Source organism: Podarcis filfolensis (assembly GCF_964270895.1).
Source record: "Podarcis filfolensis genome assembly, chromosome: 5".
In the NCBI taxonomy this organism is placed as follows: Eukaryota; Metazoa; Chordata; class Lepidosauria; order Squamata; family Lacertidae; genus Podarcis; species Podarcis filfolensis.
Window position 1 is genome coordinate 71,110,499 of NC_139608.1, and position 24,200 is coordinate 71,134,698.

At 42.7% G+C, this 24,200-nt stretch overlaps 1 protein-coding gene across 10 annotated transcripts in view; it reads left to right on the plus strand.

Annotated features, from left to right (window-relative positions):
- The window catches only part of CTNNA3 (catenin alpha 3), a 543,396-nt gene that overhangs the window by 118,787 nt on the left and 400,409 nt on the right, over nucleotides 1-24,200 (plus strand). Inside the window, exon 8 of one of the 10 annotated variants that reach the window (XM_083614462.1) lies at nucleotides 22,666-22,725. The exons of the other annotated variants lie outside the window; for them this stretch is intronic. Within the exon in view, the coding sequence (XP_083470588.1) occupies nucleotides 22,666-22,710 (45 nt within the window). The 3' untranslated portion in view covers nucleotides 22,711-22,725. Of the gene's footprint in view, nucleotides 1-22,665; nucleotides 22,726-24,200 lie in introns of those variants that run through there. 10 annotated transcript variants of the gene reach the window in all.

Here is a 24,200-nt window from a genome sequence, read left to right on the forward strand (position 1 = left end):
CTGGTTAGTCTTTAAGATGACACAATTCTGTTTGTGGCTTTCATATGGAGAATGTAGTGTGTGGCATCACCATGCAGACAATGACAGCAGTATGCACTGCTGTGTGTCATTTGGCTATGTGTCATCGAGTGGTGTGATACTGACAGGAGAACATGCATGTTCAAAACAGTATATGGACATTTTCTCTGAAGTTTTATAAGGGACACAATTTTAGGTGATGGCTCTTTCGAATAGTCCACACTGTGCCTCTCAGGGAATGTTTGAATTGGTCCTGATTATTATGGTTTTATGGTTAGATAATAAATTCCATAAATCATAAATTTACTTGAAGACAGGAGCACCTGCCTTTGAAAACTGACTTCTTCAAGTATAGAAAACATGATTCAGGTAGACAAGCTCCTGTGAGATCTCCAGACTTGTGAGATATTTATCTTTTCTCAGATGGTGCATAGAGGTCTGTGTCCAAATCTTTTCAGTAAAGTGTCATCAGTCAATTGATTTGATGTTGCTTCCAGATGAAGCATATGTTAATGATACATCCTGAATTGTTTGCGTACCCAGGTGCATGATGCCTGCAGCCTGGTGAGAGCCCAACCATAGAAATAAGACACAGGGTTAAAATAAGCAACAACTTTTAATGATTACAGATGTAATCATTGGGTATGTATCCGGTATCAAGCAGCCTGTCTGCTGGTTGATTAGTAGGGTAGGCGGTCTACCTTGACTGGGGGTTGCCCCCAGACATGCACCAGGTGATACAATTCTGCCAGGGCTGCCATTGGGAAGGGTCCTATGGCTCTTTAAGTGTGGACTCCTGCACAGAGACACCGCTCCTTGACCCCTTTAACAGGGTACCTGATCAGCTAATGATCCAAACCAATGCCTGATCTGCCAAAAGTTGTGGCATTTGCTATGAGGTAGGCGAAAACCTGCAGACAAGAGAGTTTGTCTGCAGGACAGTGTACTATAGCAAGGTCCTCGCTGTGTTGAAAGACAAATAACGTTAACAAATGAAAGCAGTTATATTTGTTGATGCATGTTACATTTATTTATGTATAGATGTTGCCAAAACATAAACGGTAACTAATCCATGTTAAAATATTTTATTTCATACTTTCCTTTTTTTGGACAAACTCAGTATGTTTTGTGATTTCCCATGTTCTACTCCGGCATTCTTTAATAAATAGTAATATGGAAGTAAACCTTTGAGAACATAGGTGTGTGTGTGTGTGTGTTTTCATGTAGGCTGCAATTTGATCTTAATCCCTCTGTTTGTTTGCTGTAATTGTTTGCTCATAAGCTTTTTCTCATAACCTCTTTTAGCAGATCTCATTTAACTTCAAGAGATGAATGGATATATTTCCCACAAGAGAGATGGGAAATTATTTGTTTCTAATTTGCAATATATTGTGACTATACTAGTTAAGGCAGGGACGCGGGTGGCACTGTGGTGTAAACCACTGAGCCCTGGGCTTGCCGATTGGAAGGTTGGCAGTTCAAATCCCCACGACGGGGTGAGCTCCCGTTGTTCGGTCCCAGCCCCTGCCAACCTAGCAGTTTGAAAGCACGTCAAAGTAGATAAATTGGTACCGCTCCGGTGGGAAGGTAAATGGCGCTTCCATGCGCTGCTCTGGTTTTGCCAGAACCGGCTTAGTCATGCCAGGGGTGAATGAAGGCTAACCAGCACCCGGGGTGGGGCAAACCGCTGGCTGCGCATGCGTGGCATGCAATGACGTACATGCCCTTGTTTGGGAGTTGGGTTTGTGGGTTCCCCCCTTTCCTGTCCTTTCCTCTCTCTCTCTCCTCCCCTCCCCGAGTGCACATACACATACACATACAACCCCAGAGTCGTTTGTGACGACTTAACTGTCAGGGTTTCCTTTACCTTTACCTTTTTATACTAGTTAAGTAGAGCTAGTCATGAGGACCGACTGCCATATAAGCAGAGATATTTCTGTAAATACCTTTCCTGGAACTTTTCTGTTTTTTGATGTTGCCATCACATGTGCTGATGAGTCCCTTTAGTGGAGAATCCTCTCCAGCACATGGGAGAACTGTTCTGTTTTATATAGGCTAGGCATCTATGTGTTAAGTACCAGTCACGCAGAATTTTAAAGGCTCCTTTTCTGGTTGTTGCAAATATGGATTTGTATGGCACTTTTGTTCACAGTCTGTCCTATGCCTCTTCAATTTCTAAATCCCAATTCACCTTCTCAAATTTTGCCAAGGACAAAATTGAACCTCTATAATAGATTTATACAAAGATGATACTAACCTTTTCGTTATTATATTATTTTTTTCATATGTTGTTAATTGTCTCATAGCTTCATTTTTAACTAGGGAAAAATGACCTTAACTGGTAGACTAATAGCCATGATACTTGAACATTTCCCAATTGAATTTGTATCTCTTTTATGGTAAGCAGTCGCCCATCTTTGTAAAAATCTTTCAAATAATACAATTAATTTTCTTCCCACACATCTGTATTATAGGCTCCATAGTTGTTGGCATCTACTGCTGCTGTGGTTTTGGAATGTGATGAATGAATAATTTCACATGGATATTTCTGTCAACCTATAATATCATTTAAGCAAAACTGGAGCTGAGTTGTTGGAGTGCATCTTGATAGGTGGCAACTCTGTGGCCTATTGCATATTCAAAGCACACTCACATAATCCTTAGACAAGTTTCTCACATCCTTTTGCCTCTCCAGTGAGTGTTAAAAGAGTTGACTAAGGTACAGATTTGCATGCAAAGTAAGAATTTGTCTTTTAAATCTATCCACATCTATGGCTCATAAATCAGACTTTTCAGCTCACTTCTACATGAATTAGGGTTCTACACTTTAAGGGTAAAAATGGCTATGTCTAACTTCATACAGTTTTATGAACCTTGTCTAATGTTAACATACTTGGATGCCACTTACAAATTAGTTGGTCTCTATGAATGTTGAAAGAGCTTCAGAATCATATTAATATTTCCCCCCAGTATGTGTATTCTCATAGTGAAAAAAAGCTTTTGTGTTTTATTCATTTCAAGAGACAGCAATCCCTGTGCTGCAATGAATGCTTTCATCTGATTTCTTTGGGGACTGTAAGATGCAGGCCTATTACAGATAACTGTCTTTTTCATTATTATTTTTAAAATATATGGTGTTATTAAAACAATTTATTAATATTTACTTTCCTGACCATGTCATCAATTAAGTGCATTCTCCTCATATTCTCTTATTATGCAAACTTTGTTTCCAGTATGATTTTAAAGTTAATTACTCGGAGGAAGCTTGGAATAGTTTCCACTACTGTAAGCAGTTTTTTGAATCTAGGATGTAGTAAACTATTTCTCACTGGCAATGATTGTAAAACAAGCCATCCAGTAGAGAGTGAGCAAGAGATACTAAGAGAATAAAATTAAAGAAATGGTTGACACTGGAAATTTCAATGAAATATTGCCAATGGGCAGAAGCTGCTGAAGTTCAGAGCCTCTCTGAGGATTCTCTCTCTAATATTGCTTAGGCCAACCTGCTATCTAAAGCCTTAGTTTCTGATTGTCTGGTGAGAGCTGTACAGCATATGCTGCAGGCACTATTTTGATATTCATCTGAACACATATAGAGTAGGAGCAGTGTACACAATCACATTGCAGTCTTCATCTTTTCTGTACATTAAAAAAGAGTCTCTAAAAAAGACATTGCTTATACAGTATAGGCAATCTCTTTTGCAGGTCTTCTGTATATGTACAGGACACACACTCTCTCTCTCTTTCTCTGTGTGTGTGGTACCCTGAAAATATAGTACATAGGCAGTTCAGAAAGAGAAAGAGGATAATTCCATCATCATTGTTTTAGTTCAGTAATGATAGCTTGAGTTAGGATTAGGTGAGGGGACTGAGGTAGAATCTACTAGGTGCCTCTATTTGCAGCAGCTTAAATGCTGACTCCGATTTCAGGTCTAAGATGATGTAATGCTATAGGATTGGGGGGATGGTAGTTGAAGGAACTGCTGAATTGGTCAAACCAATTTCTTTGTCAAGCTGATGGCCAGTTAGGTATCCCCATCTCCAAAGGGGAAGTGATACGCATGTTACCATAGAGATAACTGGAGATGTTTTCAGGAGGAGGGGTGGGCCTTTCCCACCTCACCTGGCTGGATGCCACATCATCCTAGGAAGGATGTGTCATGAGTTTGGATGGACTGCGAGCTAGAGACACAAAGACTTGACTCAGGGCCATCTTTTCTATTTGGCTTAGTGGCGCCATGCGCCACGTGCCTGCCCAGCAGGGGCATCCAGCAGTGGGACGTGGTTTGCCGTGTTTAAACTCATTCCTGTTATTTACACCTGTCTTTAGCATTCTAATTACTTGCTTTATTACTCTGGGAGGGGGCACCGAGCGTTGGAGTCAGGCATGGCTTACCCATAGGCGCCCGCTGCTGAAGCCGCCGCACTCCCCAGCTGCAGGGTGGGACGATGCGAGCCAAGCAAACGAGGCTTTTTTGCTCGTCTCTCTCTTCAAGCGGTGCGCTCACCCCAGCCTCAAAACCCGGTCTGGAATCGGCTTCCTGCACTCGCCCGAGCCTCAAAACCTGGACTGAAATCACCTTCCTGCTGCATAGGTGGCCGCCAGCGGGCAGCTGCTGCTGCCAGGGGCGTCGCAATGTGGGGGCATGGGAAGCAGTGCCATCCAAAAGGGGGGGGGGGGACAAAATTCCAATTTGTTTTTCTATTAAAAGAATCTCCATGTATCCGACCGTCGTGGATATGGGTTTCTTTTCTTGAGTAATGGGCTGTGTTTTTGAAGTTGTGACACTCGCAACAGGATGACTCTCTGTCTCTCTGCCCTCTCCCACCTTTCTACATCTCCCTTCTTAACTGTTTCCTGCCTCGCTTTAAATCCTTTCTCACGTGGAAAGACACCTTTGGGAGGCGATTTTGCCCTTTTGGCTCCTTTCCCCTAGAATTATAGTACAGTATTGTAGAGTTGGAAGGGACCCTGTTGAGGATCATCAGTCCAGCCCCCTGCAATACAGGAATCTTAACTAAATCATCCATGACAGCATCCAACGTCCGATTGCAAACTTCCAAGGAAAGAGAGTGCAAAGCCTCCTAAGGGAGTCTGTTGCACTGTTGAAGGGCTCTTGCTGTCAGAAAAGTTCTTCCTGATGTTTCGTCAGAATTGCCTTTCATGTAACTTGAAGCCATTGCTTTGTGTCCTATCCTCCAGAAAACAAGCTTGTTCCAAATATTTGAAGATGGCTGTCATAGCTCCTCTCAGATCCCTTGTTTCCAAGCTAAACATACGCAGCTCCTTCAAGCACTCCTCATAAGGCTTGGTTTCCAGACCCTTGATCATCTTGGCTGCCCTCTTCTGCACATGTTCCAGCTTGTCAATGTCCTCCTTAAATTGTGGCACCCAGAACTGCAAACAGTATTCCAGGTGTGGTCTGACTAAAGCAGAGTAGAGTGGTACTTGATCTAGAGACTAGATTTTTGTTGATGCAGCCTAGAATAGCATTAGCTTTTTTTGCTGCAGCAACACATTGTTGACTCATATTGTGGTCTACTAAGCAGCGATCATTTTTTATAAGGGCTGGCACAGGCCATTTAGGAGTCTTCATTGTCAGCTTCCTTGCTGGTTCCTTGAATTAATAAAGGGTTCCTTTCAAATTAAATGCTGTGTTTGTTCATTTCTGATCTTGAGCTTTTAGGGAGGTTTAAAAAAATAATAATTTGCCTTGTTACTGCACTGGATTGCTCTGCAACTCAATTTATTAGTTTGCTTGCTGGCATAACGGCAAAGGAATCTATTTAACTAACCTGCCCCTTTTTTCTTTTCCGGAGCAGAGAGAAGCGTGGTGTCAGTTCCTTAAAAAAAAAGATGACAACTCTGGGCAACCTGGGGGGGGGGAGCGCCAGGCAGATCTTTGCACCCCGTCACCACATATGCTTAAGCCGGCCCTGACTTGACTTGCTCTCTGTACTGTACTGTACTGAATCCAGAGCTATGGCTTTGGTGGTGGTGGTGCTCCCTGGAAGCTTAATGGGGAGACAAAATCTGCTGGAGGGTTCATGCTGTGAGCCCTTCATTCTATGCTCAGGTTGTATATATGCATATTTAAAACCATATATCCTAAAGACACCACCTTTAACCTTTGTTCCAAGGAAACTGAACACTGGGTAATCGCTGGCTCCCCATAATCCTTGCTTCTCAGAGACTGGAGTGTACACAGCAGTATAATAAAATCTTTAAATTGACTTCCGTACTTATCTGTATAATTTATTTTGTGAACAGAATTTCTTGCCAAATAATGTGTTTCCATCTTGCAGTTTGGTCTTTTTAATGAGTAATGTGAATAAATAAAGAACACAGAATTCATATTATGCAAAGCTATAAAAATTAAGCCTTAGGTATTGACCTAGAAAAATAGCATGGATTTGGAATCCAATTTCTGTATTTTCTTTTCTGAAACTTGAAAATCTTCGTAGTGCTGAGAGTCCAGTGTTGTTGATGTCAAAATTTGCTTTGCTTCTTTCCTCTAATGATATTTCTGCTGTATACAAATAAAACAAAGAGTTCAACTGATTTTCAGGGATTGAACACATCTACACTAGAAAATCTTTATTTGCATGTTATCAAATTATATCCCACTTTAATTTTACATAATCTTCAGGAACTGTAAGTAAGTGATCATGAACAAGTCCACAGCAATCCTGTACTAATTTGGGAATTCAGAAGTGCTCATGTAGATCACTTTGTATCAGACATTTCAGCTGGTGCTGCACTGTCATCTTTCAACATTGCCAATACGGAAGATTTTTTTGGACCAAAAAAATCATACTGTGCTGCCTACAGAGCCAGCTTCCAACTATTGATATGAGGGTGTACTGGCGAAAAGGCCTATGTGTTTTCCACTAACGTGTTCCACACCTTGAATTGACCATCAACAGCACCAAACTGAAAGCATGGGCAGCTGAATTACAGGCATGCCCCAAGAAGATTGTTGTTAATCAGGCATTGTCTGGGTATTTACTTCACTCATATTGCCAACACTCAGTAGATTTTGGTTCCTCATGCCAATGAGACCTCTGATGATGTGTAAACTGTCTATGCAGAACAGAGTTGTGTTTGAAGTCGTTTCAGGTGATACAGAAGGCTCTTTCTGATGTTTGATCTGTAATGGCAATTTCACACGTCATTTAGTTGTTTATTAAACCGATGAATAATCCACTTTCCTGCCAGAATACTCAAATCATTGTACAACTAATGATCACTTCATGTTATGGCTATTGAGGAGTGAACATGCATGTGTGAACTCTGCCTTATAAGATTACTTTCAAAGTGTGCGGTTGTTGGTTAAGGGGGCAGGACATTGGGCAGGGGAGTGGTTTATTACAAAATGCTTCCTAGCTCATATTTTATTATGTACTTTAGTCTACTAGTCTACTCATTTTATGAGTGACAGCAGGCAGATGGAACTAGGTCAGGTGAAAGTCTGGAGATAGGTATTGCTTAGCTTTCTTGCTTATGCCAATGAGATTTTTGACAAAGGAAGAAAGCTGTGAAAGTGTAACGAGAAGAAACAAACATGGATAAGACTGATAAAATAATAATTGCCTCCCAGTGCATGCTTGCATTCAGATTTTGTTCCTTAAAAGAATTTTTTTTCTGGAAAGAAAAGCTATACTTTCAGTTTTGTTGGGAACAGTGGGAGACTGTTTTGTTTATTTATAGTCGCAGTCCAAAGCGAAATGTACTGAAAATGCAGGTGGAAGTGTACAATTATCATTAGCTGTGAAATAGATCAGTTATTATTTCTATTGATACAAAGAAAACAACAAAATCTATTCCTTTTGAGAGTTTCCTGTAATAGCTTTTCATGCCTCATTTATGACATACTTTAGCATTAAGGCAGTGAAAGATTGAAGTATATAGTGCTGGGGTGACACATGGTTTATTATTAATGACGACTATTATTTCTAATGAAAGAGTTTTCTCCTCCAAAAGAGCACATGATTAGTAGATGCAATATCTTACTCTCTCTGACTTTGAAATAACATTAAGAGCAATACAATCACTTTATAGTGCAGGTAGGCAAGCAGTGATCAAAGGCTCTGTTTGTCCCACAATGCTGCCCAATTCCAGGGATACTGCCATGGTAATGCATTGATAGGCCCTTTGAATGAATGATTAAGTTGCTTTAAGGGATTGCTATGACAAAGGCTCTGTAGGAAAGGCTTTTAGAATCATTTGCTTGTGGCAAAAGGAATGGCACCCCACCTTTGGTGGGGGCACGTTTGCCCCACACCCCTCTCATTGGAAGAGACTTGAATTGATCTCCCCTGAGGGGGTGGGCTATATGGGAACTGAAGCCTTAGATTAGCAGTACCCGGAGGTCCAGCGGTCCGCCAACCCCGTGGCCAGAGGGGAAAAACAATTCCAGAGACTTCTTGGTCAGAGAAAAGAGATTTATTGAGATCTGCGCAGAGGCAGCCAGTGGAGTCCTCTCCAAAGACTGGCTACAACGATACAAGTAAACAAGCATTTTTATACCTGAGAGCATGTCCATCTCCCCAATTCCCTCCAATCAGCTGGCAAGGTTAAGCTTATTTCCTTATATGGCATATGGCTATCTGACTAGCTAAGCCCCCCTCCTTCCCTTGTTCGTGTGCTCCTCTCTTGCGTTACTGCAATAGGAAGCTGCAATAGGAAGCGTGTGCAGGAAGCGGCCCCCTTGTCCTGTCTGACCACATACGGTAAATAGATGCGGTTTCTGCTTAGCTGGCAAGCACAGGAAATGGTCTTGCTGCTGTTTGCTAGCAACTGCAAAGCAAGATTAAGAGAGGATTTACTGAATTTATTTCAAGTACAAGGTGCAGGGATTACTGATAGCAATCCCCTTCCTTAGGCACAAAGTGCAATCCCTACACCTCTCCCTTCACTCCCTCCTCTTCTTATGAACAACCTAATACTTAGGTTCGTTCTGGTCGCTCGGGTTCATAGTATCCCTGGAGGAGAGCAATGAGGGTCATGACACGGGGCCCCATCCTGCGGGACATCATCTTCCCCATCATATTTTGCATACATTGCATCAAGCAGGGCATACAGAAGCAGAAAAGCAGTAAGATTATTCCTACCCACCAACCCCAATCTGTCCATGGCTCCTCCCACCACTCCATCTCTTAACCCTGTAAGGCCAACTGAAACTGTGCTTCTATAAACGCCTCACCCGTAGGGGTGGGTCGCCAAAGTATCTCCTCCTCCCCTATTACTTGAAGCAACTTTCCTGCTACCCAACCGTCATGAACGCAAATTGCGTAACCCCACGGTCGCCTATAAGAATCGTAGATATAATGGCAACCACAAGAATAAACCCAAGCGTTCAAGGGACGTTCAGAAGGGGTCAGCACGTCAAGAGGGGTAAAGTTGTCTGGGCTTAATAAAATCAGTCCAGGGGGAGCTGCGCCTGGATTGTCTGGTTGTCGGGTAACTACGGTGGGAGCGCTGCCTGCGGGCGCCCCTCCCATCCACCTTCTTCAGCCGTGCGTAGAAGGGTCAGCGTCCGGAGTGACCCTAGCAGGGCGGTCGTCTAGCGCTCTTCTGGAGATGGTTAGCTTCAGAGGATCATCAGGATTTGGTGTAACTGTCCAATCTAAAATAGCCTTCTTCACTTAAGTGTGGTGGACCCAAGGGGTGAGGTCAGCAACTTTAACAGCAGTGGGCCTGGGTCCACCTGTTAAGACAGAGAGAAAATCTCGGGAGAATTACTGCACATAATTATCAAACTGCACATTTTGACTAGCATGGAGGGTTATTGCAAAACTGAGTGGACAAAGGCTGGTCCATTGTCAGATCCTATTGACCTAGGTAGTCCATAGCGGGGAATGATCTCCCTAAGCAGGCACCTGGTTACTTCAAATGCCTTTTCAGTTCTGGTAGGCCAGGCTTCAACCCATCCTGTATACGTGCAGACCACCACAAGCAGGTAGCGGTATAGTCCACAGCGGGGCAATTCAGTGAAATCTGCAACAAGGTCTTCCATGGGTGCAGTTCCAATATGCTGGATCCCCGGGGGAGCCAAGGGTCCGGTTCTGGGATTATTCTTTTGACACAGCGGGCACTTCCTGGAAATCTGGGCTGCCAGTTGATAAAGGTGGGCTATGTAGAAGCACTGCTTCAGCTGTCTCGTTGTGGCATCTGGTCCCATGTGGGTGGACTCATGGTATCTCTGAGTAATCTGCCGAGAAAGGGACTCTGGAATCCATATTCTGTCATCATGAGTAAGGTACCATCCTTCTTTGGACATAGTCAGCTCCTGAGCATCTGCGGTGTCCCTTTCCTTCTTGGTGTATATTGGCTTATCAGCGGTGTTCAAGATCCTTCCAGGGACCAGTGCTCCAATAACTGACGCTGGGGGCTGGTTCCCGGGCTGCTTCCTTGGCCACTCTGTCTGCTAGTCGATTTCCTCTGGCCACTTTCCCTGGTCCAGTTGTGTGTCCATAACAGTGTACCACTGCTACTGCCTCGGGTTCCCATACTGCATCCAGGAGGTCCAATAAGGCTTGTGGGTGGGCCACCTGGTTTCCTCTGGAGGTGAGCAAACCTCTTTCCTTCCATAAGGCTCCATGGGCATGTAAAGTCAGAAAGGCATACTTAGAATCAGTATAAATGTTTATCTTCTGTCCCTTTGCTAGGGTCAGGGCTCTGGTGAACGCTGTTATTTATGCCAGCCGGGCCGACGTTCCAGGCGGGAGTGGCTGCACTTCGATCACTTGGTCTTCCAAGGCTACCACTGCATAGCCTGCTTTTCGCTGTCCAGCCTTAACAAAGCTGCTTCCATCCACAAACCACGAAGGCCAGTGGGGGTTTGCTTCATCTTTAAGGTCAGGCCTGCTAAAATATTCTTCATCCATTACTTCAATGCAATCGTGCATCTGCTCCTCACCTTCTCCTACCGGCAACAGGGTAGCTGGGTTGAGGGCGGTGGTGACCTGAAACTTCAAACGCGGATGCAGCAGTAACATCTGGCACTTTCTCATCTTCGCTTGGGAGAGAAAATAGGTACCCTTCATGTCAAGCAGAGTTGGGACTGCATGCGGGGTCACACAAACAGTGTCTTGGCCAAAAGTAAATTTGTCTGCTTTGTTCAGTAGGGTGGCTACTGCCACAACTGCTCTCATGCACGGCGGTAAGCCTTGTTCTGTAGGCGTCAGGCGCTCAGATAGGTATGCCACTGGCTGTTGCCAGCTTCCCAATTTTGGCACAAAACCCCTTTCGCCGTCCCTTGGTCCTCATGCACGAATAGAGTAAAGGGTTTCTTAGGACTTGGGATGCCAAGCGCTGGGGCTTGCTGTAGTGTCTTCTTCAAATCCACGAAGGCTTGCTGTTGTTCTGTGCCCCAAACAAAGGGGTCTCTCTCAGTTCCTCTGGTTGACTCATGTAGAGGCTTGGCAATGATGCTGTAATTAAATATCCATATCCTACAAAATCCTGCAGACCCCAGAAAGCCACGGAGTTCCCTACGGTTCTTTGGCTCTGGTATCAGGATAATAGCCTGCTTCCTTTCTTCACTGGTAACAAAAGGGGTGTTCCACTGTGATTGGCATTGCCTCAAGATCCTATGTTGGAGCAGTCGCTCTAGATGCACCCACACTCCTTCAGTCGCCCTTCTTGGGATGGGATACTTATTTACTGCAACAGGATTGACAAATGGCTTGGGCTTCACAATTATTGGTGGGATATTCTTTGCCATTCCTGGGGGGGTTCACTTGTTCCAGAATACTGGCGGGGATGGGTCCCTCCTCTTCTTTTACCATCATGAGGCGCCAGTACTCCCTCAGGGGTGCCTCCACAACCAGTTCCCCAAGTGACATAGTGGACAATGTGGCTTCTCCCGATGGCTTAAAGGTAATTTGGGCTTGCAACTTTGCCAACAAGTCTCTTCCTAATAATAGAATAGGGCATTCTCTCTTCCAGTGCCCTTCCTGTCGGCAGATGGCGCACTGACTCCGTCCGAGACGGCTTCGCCCTCCTCCCCGGGCACTTCCTCTTTCCTGAGGGGTGGGTGTGGTAGCCTGTAATGCCATCAACTTCTCTGTTTGATACTTCTCCTTTTTTCTCTGGGCCTCCTCATCTCTCTGATTGTAAGTGGTTTGAGCTATTTCCAACATCTATTCCAGCCCATGATCGATGCACCCCTCATGCTTCTGGATTTTTTTTTCTTTTGGCGAATATCGGACGCTGCTGAGCTACAAAGGCAGCCTTTATAATGGGGCGCTGGCAATATCATCTGGGTTCTCCTCAAAGGTAGGGTTCTAATTTCTCCAATTGCACACATCAGCACTTGAAAAAGGCACATGTTGGACTGTATAAGTGCATGGTGGTGCTTCCCCACCCTGTCCTGGGGGGGGCTGGTGGGTCATACACTCTGCGTAGAGGCATCATTGCAGTCCCACCCTTTTTCTGTGCCTTATGGGACTTATAGAGGGACGCCCTGGTTGCTGCTTCTATTCATTTCTTTCGCATAGGGTTGTACATACTGTTGCAATCTCAATTGTCTGATACTGTGTCCACATTTTTCCTTTCTTTGCTAACTCAATTAGTCCCTTCATAAACTCATCATCATCCTCTTCCTCTTCGCTCTCTAATTCATCAACCTTGGAGGGTTCAGGCTGAGGGCCGGCTCCTCCCTGGTCCTGGGGCCCTGGGCCTGGGGGATTCGCTAGAGGGGCAGTTGGTGGAGCATAGGGTGGCGGCGGTTTAATGACTTCCCCCTCTTCTCCTTCTGGCTCTGGTATCACCGGGGGCTTTTCTGACTTCCCTGCCGGTCGGACTGCACAAATTGTATTTTGTGGGGCGTCGCCTCGGCAGGCTTTCAGCCACGGTGGATTATTTTCTACATTGATTTTCCAGGTAGAAATATAAGGGATCTGGTCTGGGTGGACGTTCAAGTTATTTTGATATAGTGGGTTGATTAGTTGCAAATTAAAACTGCCCTCCAAGGGCCAATTAGTTCCTTGGGTGGGCCAATCAACCTCACATAATGTCCTCATCCTCTCTCTTCTCAATTTGAACCCCATCATCATGCTTCGTAGCTGCTTTCCAGTTGGTTAAAAAGCATTTCAGAGGACTACGTTGGCTTGCCCCAGACCCCATTTTTCAGATACTCCGCTCCTAACCGGGCTTACGATCCTTTCACACACCAACCACTACAGGCTGTGACTTAGCGAACTCGCGTTGCTAAGAAATGCACAGCCCTGCAATCGCTCGGCCAAGGGGACGCTAAGCCCCGGCCCACACTTGACAATTCAACCACTGGAGTATCTGACATGCAACATACAAAACACACCCCAATATAATTCCAACATGCAACACACAAAACACACCAAAATAATTTTCCCTCTGTTTCCCCTTTCCCCAACCTTACTGGCGGCACTCTACTGCCACCTCTGTTTCCCCTTTTCCCTTTTCCCTGTCTGGCGGGGCGGCACCTTATTGCCACGGCCAGTTCCTTTGTTCCTTTTCTGGCGGCACTCTACTGCTCACAGCCAGACCCTTTCCTGGCGGCACTTTACTGCTCACAGCCAGGTGAAGCTGATTAGGCTTCGTCCCTTGCCCTTCCCTTAGGGCTTACCTGCTCCGCTGCGGACCCCTCCTTCGGCCGTCCTCTTTTCTCTCCCGACTGGGTGTCTCGGCTCAGGCACAGCGTGGCGATCTCCCCCTACGAACTGGCAGGGTGCGCGCTGGAGATTGCGAGCGATGGTCCTGGTTGCTCACCCGGTCGAGTCTGGCCCCTCGGTCCACCTTTCGTGGGGTGGGGACCCATCCCGGACACGAGCCCCCAAAATGAAGCCTTAGATTAGCAGTACCCGGAGGTCCAGCGGTCCGCCAACCCCGTGGCCAGAGGGGAAAAACAATTCCAGAGACTTCTTGGTCAGAGAAAAGAGATTTATTGAGATCTGCGCAGAGGCAGCCAGTGGAGTCCTCTCCAAAGACTGGCTACAACGATACAAGTAAACAAGCATTTTTATACCTGAGAGCATGTCCATCTCCCCAATTCCCTCCAATCAGCTGGCAAGGTTAAGCTTATTTCCTTATATGGCATATGGCTATCTGACTAGCTAAGCCCCCCTCCTTCCCTTGTTCGTGTGCTCCTCTCTTGCGTTACTGCAATAGGAAGCTGCAATAGGAAGCGTGTGCAGGAAGCGGCCCCCTTGTCCTGTCTGACCACATACGGTAAATAGATGCGGTTTCTGCTTAGCTGGCAAGCACAGGAAATGGTCTTGCTGCTGTTTGCTAGCAACTGCAAAGCAAGATTAAGAGAGGATTTACTGAATTTATTTCAAGTACAAGGTGCAGGGATTACTGATAGCAATCCCCTTCCTTAGGCACAAAGTGCAATCCCTACACCTCTCCCTTCAGGAACCACCTGTGCAGGAGTGCTCTCTCAGAGGAAGCCATTCAACCCTGCTGTGTCACTTCCTCTCCTTCCTTTCACGTTGCAGCATTGGTAAGAGTGGTTCACGTTCTCTCTCCATGCTGTGGAGGCTAGCTCCTTAGGTACTCTGAGGCGCAGCTGGCTGGCTGATGGTGAAGAGTAGGAGTGAGCACGAGTGTCTCACTTTGAATAGGACTATGCTTCCTGCCTTCAGTAGGAGCACAGCAGGTAACTGCCCTTTCAGTCATCAGTTTGGTCATCAGTATTGCTTATGGCATTTGGGGCTTGCACAGGTGAGAAATCCACTAGCTGACCACGTAGGACTGGACATCAGGATGTTTATGTGCGAACATCAGTCTAAACCCCACGAATGGCCAAGCAGGCCCACCATGTAGGCCTCACTATCAGAACATCTCCCCTTGCCCATATAGGTCCATACCCTCCAAGATTTCTCCAATGAAAATAGGGACGACCCATTCCATAATGATAATTTTACTGTTTATACCCCACACATCTTATTGGTTTGCCCCAGTCACTCTGGGCAACTTCCAACATATATACAAACATAATAAAACATTAAACATTAAAAAGCCTTCCCTATACAGGATTGCCTTCAGGCAGCTCAGGAGTCAAGTAACTCCATACCCTCCAACATTTTGACAATGGAAATAGGGATGTCCTAAGGAAAAGTGGGACATTATGGGATCAAATCAGAAACTGGGATGGCTTCTCTAAATCAGGGACATTCCTGGAAAATAGGGACACTTTGAGGATTTGTAGGTCTCACTGCCTAGATGTGCTTGTCGGTTGTGTGAGCCCAATTTTCCATCCTTGCAGTTTGGCTCCTTAGGTCCTACCATAACTTCTCCATCTTTGTCTGTGTTGAATTCAGTTTTGGACCTGCCATCAGGTCATTTAGGCCTTGCCTGTGTCCTGCTCAGCCCTCCTTTGGCATAATAATAATAATAATAATAATAATAATAATAATACAGTCATACCTTGGGTTAAATATGCTTCGGGATGATTATTTTCGGGTTGCGCTCCACAGCGACCCAGAGGTAATGGAGCCGTTACTTCTGGGTTTCGCCGCTCGCATATGCGCAGACGCTCAAAATGACGTCATGAGCATGCGCGGAAGCGGCGAATTACGACCCGCAGACGCACGGACGCAGGTTGCGTTCGCTTCAGGATGTGAACAGGGCTCTGGAACAGATCCCATTCGCATCCAGAGTACCACTGTAATAATAATTTATACCCCAGCCACTCTGCTCTGGGCGGCTTCCAGCAAAATATTAAAATACAGTAATTCATCAAATATTAAAAGCTTCCCTAAACAGGGCTGCCTTCAGATGTCTTCTGAAAGTCAGATAGTTGTTTATATCTTTGACATCTGTCATCCCAGCCTCTGTTAAAAACTAGGAGCTGAGCAGTTTTCTCCCCACAGGAGTCCCATTGCACTGATTTTCTGAAAGACATAGTGCTAAATCTCTCAGCACCACACCATGTTAGATGTGTATATTCACATTTATCAATCAGGTTTGGTACTCCAATGTTCAGGAAAGGTTTAATAACAACAACAACAACAACAACAACAACAACAACAACAACAACAATAATAATAATAAAAATAATAATAAAAATAAAATAATAATAATAAAAATAAAACACCTTTCCTCACAGCACTGTGGTTTTGAAAAACCAGCCCCTCCCTGAAACAGTTCTTTACCCTGGGAGGGAAGCTTGGTTCTGGTGTCAACAGCAGTTTCTCTTCTGGGGTAAATAATAGCTTCAGGGAGGTTATTTCCATTGGAGCTATGGCAGGGCTAACTTTCTCCCCATGCCTTGCAGCCTTGATTCTTATTAGACTCCCTTGTGGCTCCAAAAAATACATGTTAAATCTGTTATTGTATTTTAAATATCATGTAGATTGGCCCTTGGTCCTTAAAAAAGTGTTAAGCAATCTTTCGCTTTTCTCCCGTTCTGTTCCTCCCCTGGAAAATCATTTAGACCAAAACTTTAATGTGTGAAGGGAATGACCAGGGTTCCACCTGCACTGGCAAACCCTCCAATTTTCCCCTTTTTCCAGGGACAGTCCTGGATTTACAGAAGCTGTCCTAGCTTCTTATTTGACCCCAGAATGTCCCACGTTCCCGTAGGATGTCCCTATGTTGGAGGGTATGCATTGGCATTGGATATTTCTCTCAAGAGTCACCTGCTATGGGCTATGTGGCATTCCTTGTATCAAAAAGCAGCTGCTGTCCACCATTGTCTCACTAGAAGTTTGACCGTCTTTCAGCTGGAGACCTTTCGGTATTAATCAAGATGTAATGCATCAGTAAGGTAATGTAGTGTTAATTAATGCTCACTTGTAGATGATTATCATTACATATGTAATATCAAAATTAGTGGCACTTGGAAATATTCATCATCATGAATACATTAGACCTTTGAGATAAAAGGACTTAGTTATAATGAAGTCAATGTTGCAGGTCATTTCCCACTACTCAGTAGAATCTATGTTGTAGTTAACCATCTAAAGAAACACCTTAAAAAGTAATTTATGTGCAAAATTGAGGTTAGTAGACTGGTAAGGTCTGTGTCATGTGGAATTTTCACAGGTGCATTTGCTGCACCTTCAGTTTATTTGAGAATTCTCAGTGTTCCAGTGGAAAACACTGAAATACACTAATTCCTTTGATATTCATTAAAATAACATTAATCTTGATGAACTCTGCTGGTGTTAATGTTGATTTATTCTGAAACCTTCTAATTAAAATAAATCAGATTCTATAATTAGCTAGAGGGGAAAATAGGCACTGACCTAGTTACTCTATGCTACACTATATAGTGAGTTTAAACTTGGAAATATTTTGTGGGATGAATTTAATAACAAGAAATGGTTTTAAGGATTGATCTGTAGAGGATAGGAGATTTTGTGCACCTCTTTGGCTGGAAGTACTAAAAAAATCATTTCAACAATATACTTAGAAAGATGCAGCAGTGTTTTGTAGCAAATACATTTGTTTTACAGCAAATAAACTATTTTCCTAATGATTTGAGCCTAATGATTTGGATTGACTTAAGAAATTAGTAAATGCATTGGCTCTAGAGACACTGGAGTTTGTGATTGCTGCAACATACACACTGTAATTCCCAGGGGCTGAGAAATGTATATCCAGTTTTCATATTTCTCATGCTCCAGAGGGGGCCCTCAGGAGCTAGGGTCTCAGTCTCAGGAGGCATAAGCCTTTTACCAAAATATTCATCAACAATGACAGGGTTGCAAGTGCAGTGCATTCCAGAGAAACCAAGATCAAGTGTGGAGAATCGGTCTAGGTCCAAAATGTGATCCAGAAGCAGGGTCAGGCAACAGTCCAAGGTCAACATCACAGGGAGTTCAGGCAAGGTGCAACACAACAAGGAAGGGAAACAAGAATCAGGATCAAGGAGCCAGAGACATGTGTTCTTTTCAGCAAATAGAAGGCTCAAGAGGGAGACCTTATGTTCTCTGGTTCCCTAGATCATACCCTAACTGTAGCTGCTAGTAGGGAAGGAGTTTCAGGAATTTCTTTCTGGGCCAGTAGATGTTGTTGCTCTTTAGCCCAGACTTGGACCTTTTGACATCAGCATTCTTGAGAAGGTTGGGGAGGGATGTTTTCCACCTCCTCTGACAGCTCCAAGGGTTCTTTAGTGGGTCTCAACTTGATGGGCCTCTCAAGAGGATCCTTAGCATTGGTTCCAGGGGACCCTGCCCGCCCCTCTGTGTCCTTGACATGTGAGGTAGTCGCATACTAGGTCAGGGTTAGGCATTTTATTAAAATATTTACATACTGCTCTTCATAATTTACAATAGCCATACATAAAAGCATACAATAAAAACCATATTAAATGTGAAAATCAGAAACCAACTATTATGTACAGATGTTTTCTTAATTGTCTGCTTAAGCCTAGTGGAAGAGAAAGCTTTCAGCAGCCATTTAAAGGTTGAAACAAGGTGCCTGCTGAATCTGTATTGGCAGAGTATTCCACAGGACTGGAATATGAATTTTCTGCCAGAAATGAGCATATAATATGAAGCATCATGTCTGTGCTGGTTGAAGGAATGGTTGTTATTGAAGAATTCGAAAGTATACGATAATATTTTTGGTTGGCATGCCTATTTGTGGTATGAAAAGGCAAAAGTACATAAAGGTTTCACAAACCATATAATTAGGAAAAATTTGTGTAGATTATGGGATAAATATAAAAACTTACTGGAGACCAAAATACCACTTTGGCTTTAACCTTTGGAAATAGTAGTGAAAAATAAAAATATGATGGAGAGTTGGGCAACTTATAGAAATTTGCTAAGAGAGGAGGGTGGAGAATTTAAATTAAAAGAGTTTAAGGATTTATCTGGGTTGTTAACAACATGGTTACAATATGGCCTAGGACCCTCGTATCTACAGGACCGCCTCTCCTGGTATACCCCACGGAGGACCTTACGGTCTGCAAATAATAACATCTTGGAGATCCCGGGCCTCAGGGAGATTAAGCTAGCCTTGACCTTTTTGGCCTTGGCCCCGGCCTGGTGGAACACTTGTTTAAGAGCAAATTATATGAAAATGCTATATAGATGGTACCTAACACCTAGTAGTTTGACAAAAATGTATAAATCAAATTCGAAGCAGTGTTGGAAATGTAAAGAGAAAGAAGAAACCTTTTTTTTATGTGGTCTTCTAATAAGGTTAAAGCTTACTGGGAAATGATATATAATGAATTGAAAAAAGATGTCTAAGATAACATTTGTTTAAAAAACAACAACCCCAGAAGCTTTTCTCTTGGGAATTATGGGATCAGAACTACCTAAGCAGTATAGAAATTCATTTATGTACGAAACTACAGCTGCAAGAATGTTGTATGCCCAAAAATGGAAGGAAGAAGAAGTCCCGATGAAATTAATGGAGTATGCAGAAATGGCAAAACTTACCGGAAGAATAGGAACTCAAGATAAAAAGTTATTTAGAAAGGAATGGAAATGGTTTATTTGTACAAGCAAAGTGTAAACAGATTAAGACAGTGGCAGGATTACTATAAAAACCTGCAGTTTAAAAAAAGGCATATGAGATACATATGGCAATAGATGAATAAAAAATAAATTAAGATAATTTGGAGTATGCAGGAAAGGATGAAAATAAATGTAAAGAACCACAGAAAGAGGGAGAAGGGAGTCAGAGTTTGAAATGTTAGAATTATATTTGAATAAGTGTTGAAATGCATATAAATAAAAATTATTTTAAAAAATTAAAAAAAGAAAAAACAAACAAGGCTCAATGGCAGCCCTACATAGAGTACACTGCAGTAATCCAGCCTCAAGATTACATGAATCACAGTGGTTAGGCTATCCTTGTCCAGGAATGGCCATAACTGGCAAACCAGACCAAGCTGCTAAAAGGCACTTGTAGCCAAGGATTCTTGGGCTTGGAGTGACAAAGTACCCCCAAACTGTGTACTTGCTTCTTCAGAGGGAGTGCAACCCCATTCAGAACAGGTTCAGTGACTATTTTCATAGGACTCAGCTCAGTGTTCTTAATTGGATATTTTCATTGTGCCTCAAAGTTTGCTTTCTTCATACCTGTTCTTCTCAGCAGCTGCTTGCTATAAAAACTGCATCATTATTGTCATTTTCATTTCCTTCCTGTTCTTTAATTGGCAGGGAGTGGGATGCCATCACATCTCAGATCATATACCACCTGCTGTCCCAGCCACCGATTCAAACTGAAGGCAATCAGATTTGTCCTCTGAATTGGCTTTGTGACAATTTTACATCACAAGGCAGATTTTCACTAAGGACAGGAAACATCCCTCTCCGTCTCAGTTGGTATTGGGAAAAGAGGACAATGTGGCTATGGATAGCTACAGTGCTCCATTAGTGGGCTTTCACCAGCAGCAAGGTTGGATAGGTGAACGCTCTTCTTCTGTTCACAGGGCCCTCTCAAGAATCACCAAAATAAGTGCTCATTATTTAACTGAAAATAGATCTGCAAAGGGGGTATGTGTGGTGTGTTTTAGGTCAGCACTAGTTGGAACAAATGTAGGAACAAAAACAACCATATACATTTATCTTCGTTGTTAGAAGGCAACTACTGTTCTTTCACTGCACTGTCTGCCCTCTTTTCCATACTGTAGATACCTAGAAAAATCCATGAACATAACCATTGTTTGCATGAGTCATTCATTGTAGGGGATTGGTGGATGGATCCTGTTAGATATTTGCTGTAAAAAGATCTCTGAGATGCTAAAAAGAATTATCCATGACTGAACCCTTTCAGGAAAAAAAATCAGGTATTCCCTCTCTGTGATGTGTTTTAAGATTAATAGAGAGACCTCTGGATGGCTAGTGTTAGAATATCTTAGTGCTGGTAAAAAGTAATCAAAAAAGTGAGCTTTTCCATGGTCACAGTCCAACACAGAGCTTTGCATGTTTCAGCTCATCAATTTTATTGATTTTAAGTCCCTTAACTGTGGACTGAATGTATGTCCTGCAAGTATTCCTACAGATGTTTGCACCCTACAGATGCAAAATATTTATTTGGAGCTGCAAATTCTCAATTGCAAATTCTTCCACTATGAATCTGCTCCCAACATGTGACAGTGCCGGATTTAGGGTGGTTCTTCTGCACAGGGAGCCAAGCCAAGGGGCTGCAAAATTGCAAAGATCCATTGGGCGTACCAAATTTTGGCCTTCCACAAGGTGCCATATTATGAAAGATTACCAAAGTCCGCTCTGCATGTATGAACATGTATGAACAAATATCTCTTTTTAGCACAACTCTCTGCTACCTGATTCCCAATGAAATAGAATATTCTCACTGTGGTCTTTTTCAAATGACGAGTGGAGTAGAAATCTGATTGAGCAAAACGCAGATGAAATATGGCATATACTAAAAGAAGCTTTTTCAGAGTTAGAAGAGGAGAAGCATGGAAAGTTAACTAGACATGCCCATTGATTAATGAAGAAATGAGTGTGTTGCAGATACTGTAGTTCCTTGTTGAATAAATGTGTTCACTTACTACTTTTGATAAAAAGCCCAGTAAAAACATTTCATTATTAAGACTGACTATTTCAAATAATCCCATACTTTCATGCATAGATGTAAAACATTTGTGGGAGCTCCGGAAGACCTTTATTCCAGAGTTCTTAATACTTTAGTCCTGGATTCTTAAAGAGATGAAACCAGTAGAGTCTCTGTTCACAATCTCTTTCCTTCACCTCTTGGGGCCTATCTATGTGCTATATTAAATGCATGTTTACTTTTAAAAAGAAGAATCGGGGAAGGGAATCAGTATTCGGGCTGTATTGTTTGTAGAGGAGAGTCAAAGTGCCAGGTTTATGCAGACAATTATGAAAATCATTTTCTATAGTAGCTGATGGTCTGTAACTTTAGATCTTTAGATCTCTATGTGGTCACCCACCTGCACACATTTATTGAAAACTGCTTTGATACTGGTTTTATGAAATTGTGGTACATATGAAATGCCCACGTCGGCATAAAAATAGCTCAAAAACAGCAAAAAAAGAGCCCAACAACTTTTCTGTCTGGATTTTCACTGTTTGAAATATGACACCCCTACCCAGGAGGGAAGCTGCATTTGAAGGGATGGGTTTTAACTGGACAACAGAACAAAGGTTATATCCTACACATGCTTCAGTCCACGTTTGAACTCTTCTGGGGCTGCTTTGGGTTAAAACAATGTTGAGGTGGGTAAGTGCAGGGGTGATTGGGAAATCTAAACTTCTCTGTTAAGAAGACTAGAGCTTCATCTCTTGGCCTAATGTGCAGATTGGATCACTGAATTATCCACTGACTTTTGCAATTCCACAATATCCCATTGTAGTTCTTGGCTAAAACAAAATTATTGAAATGCATATTCTGAGAGAGAACAAGTTCAAAATTCTCCAGAAGTTTGTCTAATTCTCTTTCATAGCCATTCCCTATGTAGTGGGAAGTTGGCCATATATTTGATGAAGATAAGCATTAAAAGTCCTTGTTTTTTTTAATCCCTTTTCTCTTATGTGTGCATGTTTCTTTTCTCCCCCCCCCCCCAATAATAATAATATAAACTCTTCAGGGACAAAGTGTTCTTCCCAAGTGTCAAGCCATTCATTAACGATTGCTGATGCATTCAATTGTAGATTTTCTTGAGGCCAAGGATTTGTCTTTCTAATGACTGCTTATGCAACCTCTTACAGCCACTGTTGTTGGTACAAGAAGTAGTGAAAAGAAGGGGTGAATGATTTCTGCTTCAACTTTTGTGCCTCTGGTGTTTTGTGGTGATGATGGAAGACTTTTAGTGTTTTTCCTATGCTGAGAAAAGAGAGTTGCAGCATTGCATCTCATCAAAAAGAAGATGCCCACGTCCTATTCCCCCATGTTATTTTTTAAATGTTAAAAAGGGAAACATGAAACGCAAAAAATCACTTATGTTTTGCACCTTCTTTACATGCTTTTAATATGCAAGGCCTCTTTTATTTGAACAAATTACTTATTTAGAAGTGTTTTTCCTTAAGCAACTTACTTGTTTACCTTTTCGTGCATTCTTAACAAGTGTTGTACATTCTCTTGATGGCTGTTGTGAGTACTTCAGCACACAGCACCACTTGCTGTAGCATCACCTCTCAATCTTCCTTGTATTCAAGATCACTGTGACATCTTCGCACCTTCATCGCTTAGAGATGCAGAGGACCCAATGACACTTTGTGAGCCTCCACAATTCTCATTCTAGTGAGTGTGAAGATTTGCTAAGAAGAACATGAAATAAGCAGTTTATACAACATATAGCTTGCATGCAAGGACATTGTTAGCTTGGGTGGTACTACAGCATCACAACCCAGTTGTCCAAGACTCAGTTAATGTTAACAGCAAAGGAAAACATGTTATTTCATTATTTCCTCTCTCTTGCACAGCAGCAGCTGAAGAAAAAAACCACATTAAATGAAAAGAATATATTTTTTTCTATAAAGTGCCTTTCTTTCTAAGGAAGAACCCAGTTGCCCTGTAGCCCAGTGTTGTAGTGAACTGGAATTCAGCTCCTAACCATGTAATTAGTGGCAGGGACATATGAACCGGAATATTTAAAAGATTTGCACCAGTGTCTCTTGTGAAATACATTTAAATAATTTTTTCCACTTCTAGTGCATTTTCAGAATTGATGCTGGTTTTATTATTGCCTTATTTATTTATTGTAAGCTGCCTCAAATGTGTTTTATACAGAAAGGTGGAATATAAATTAATAAATCAAATAAACTAAGCTAAAACCAAGTATTCCAGCTTCTAGTAGCATTTATCCCAGCTGTTGTAGCTCTTGTTTCACAAGGATACAGCCAAACACTGAGTAGATTTTACCTGTCTTTACTTAGAAAAACATTAGCATATCCTTCAAGTTTATGTGACCAGACCACTGTTAATATCTAGGAAAGCTGGCTTTGAGGTTTGCTAAGGCTACCAGAATCTTTCAGGAGTTAATGCTGAGCTCTGGAACCTGAAGTCTCCTGCATAATACAGAAGCTGGGAATGCTTACTCTGTATCTATAGAGGAAATAGTCTGTTGGCATGCTCAGGCTGCCTTCTACCCCAGCCTGGGTGGAATCTAGACACAAATAAAAAATTTAGTGAAAATGCTTTTTTTAAAAAAGTTTTGAAAAATATATATTGAATTTGCCATAGCTCACCATCATCATCTAGTGTCACATTTGTATAATGCACTTTACAACACACTTAAAACGTT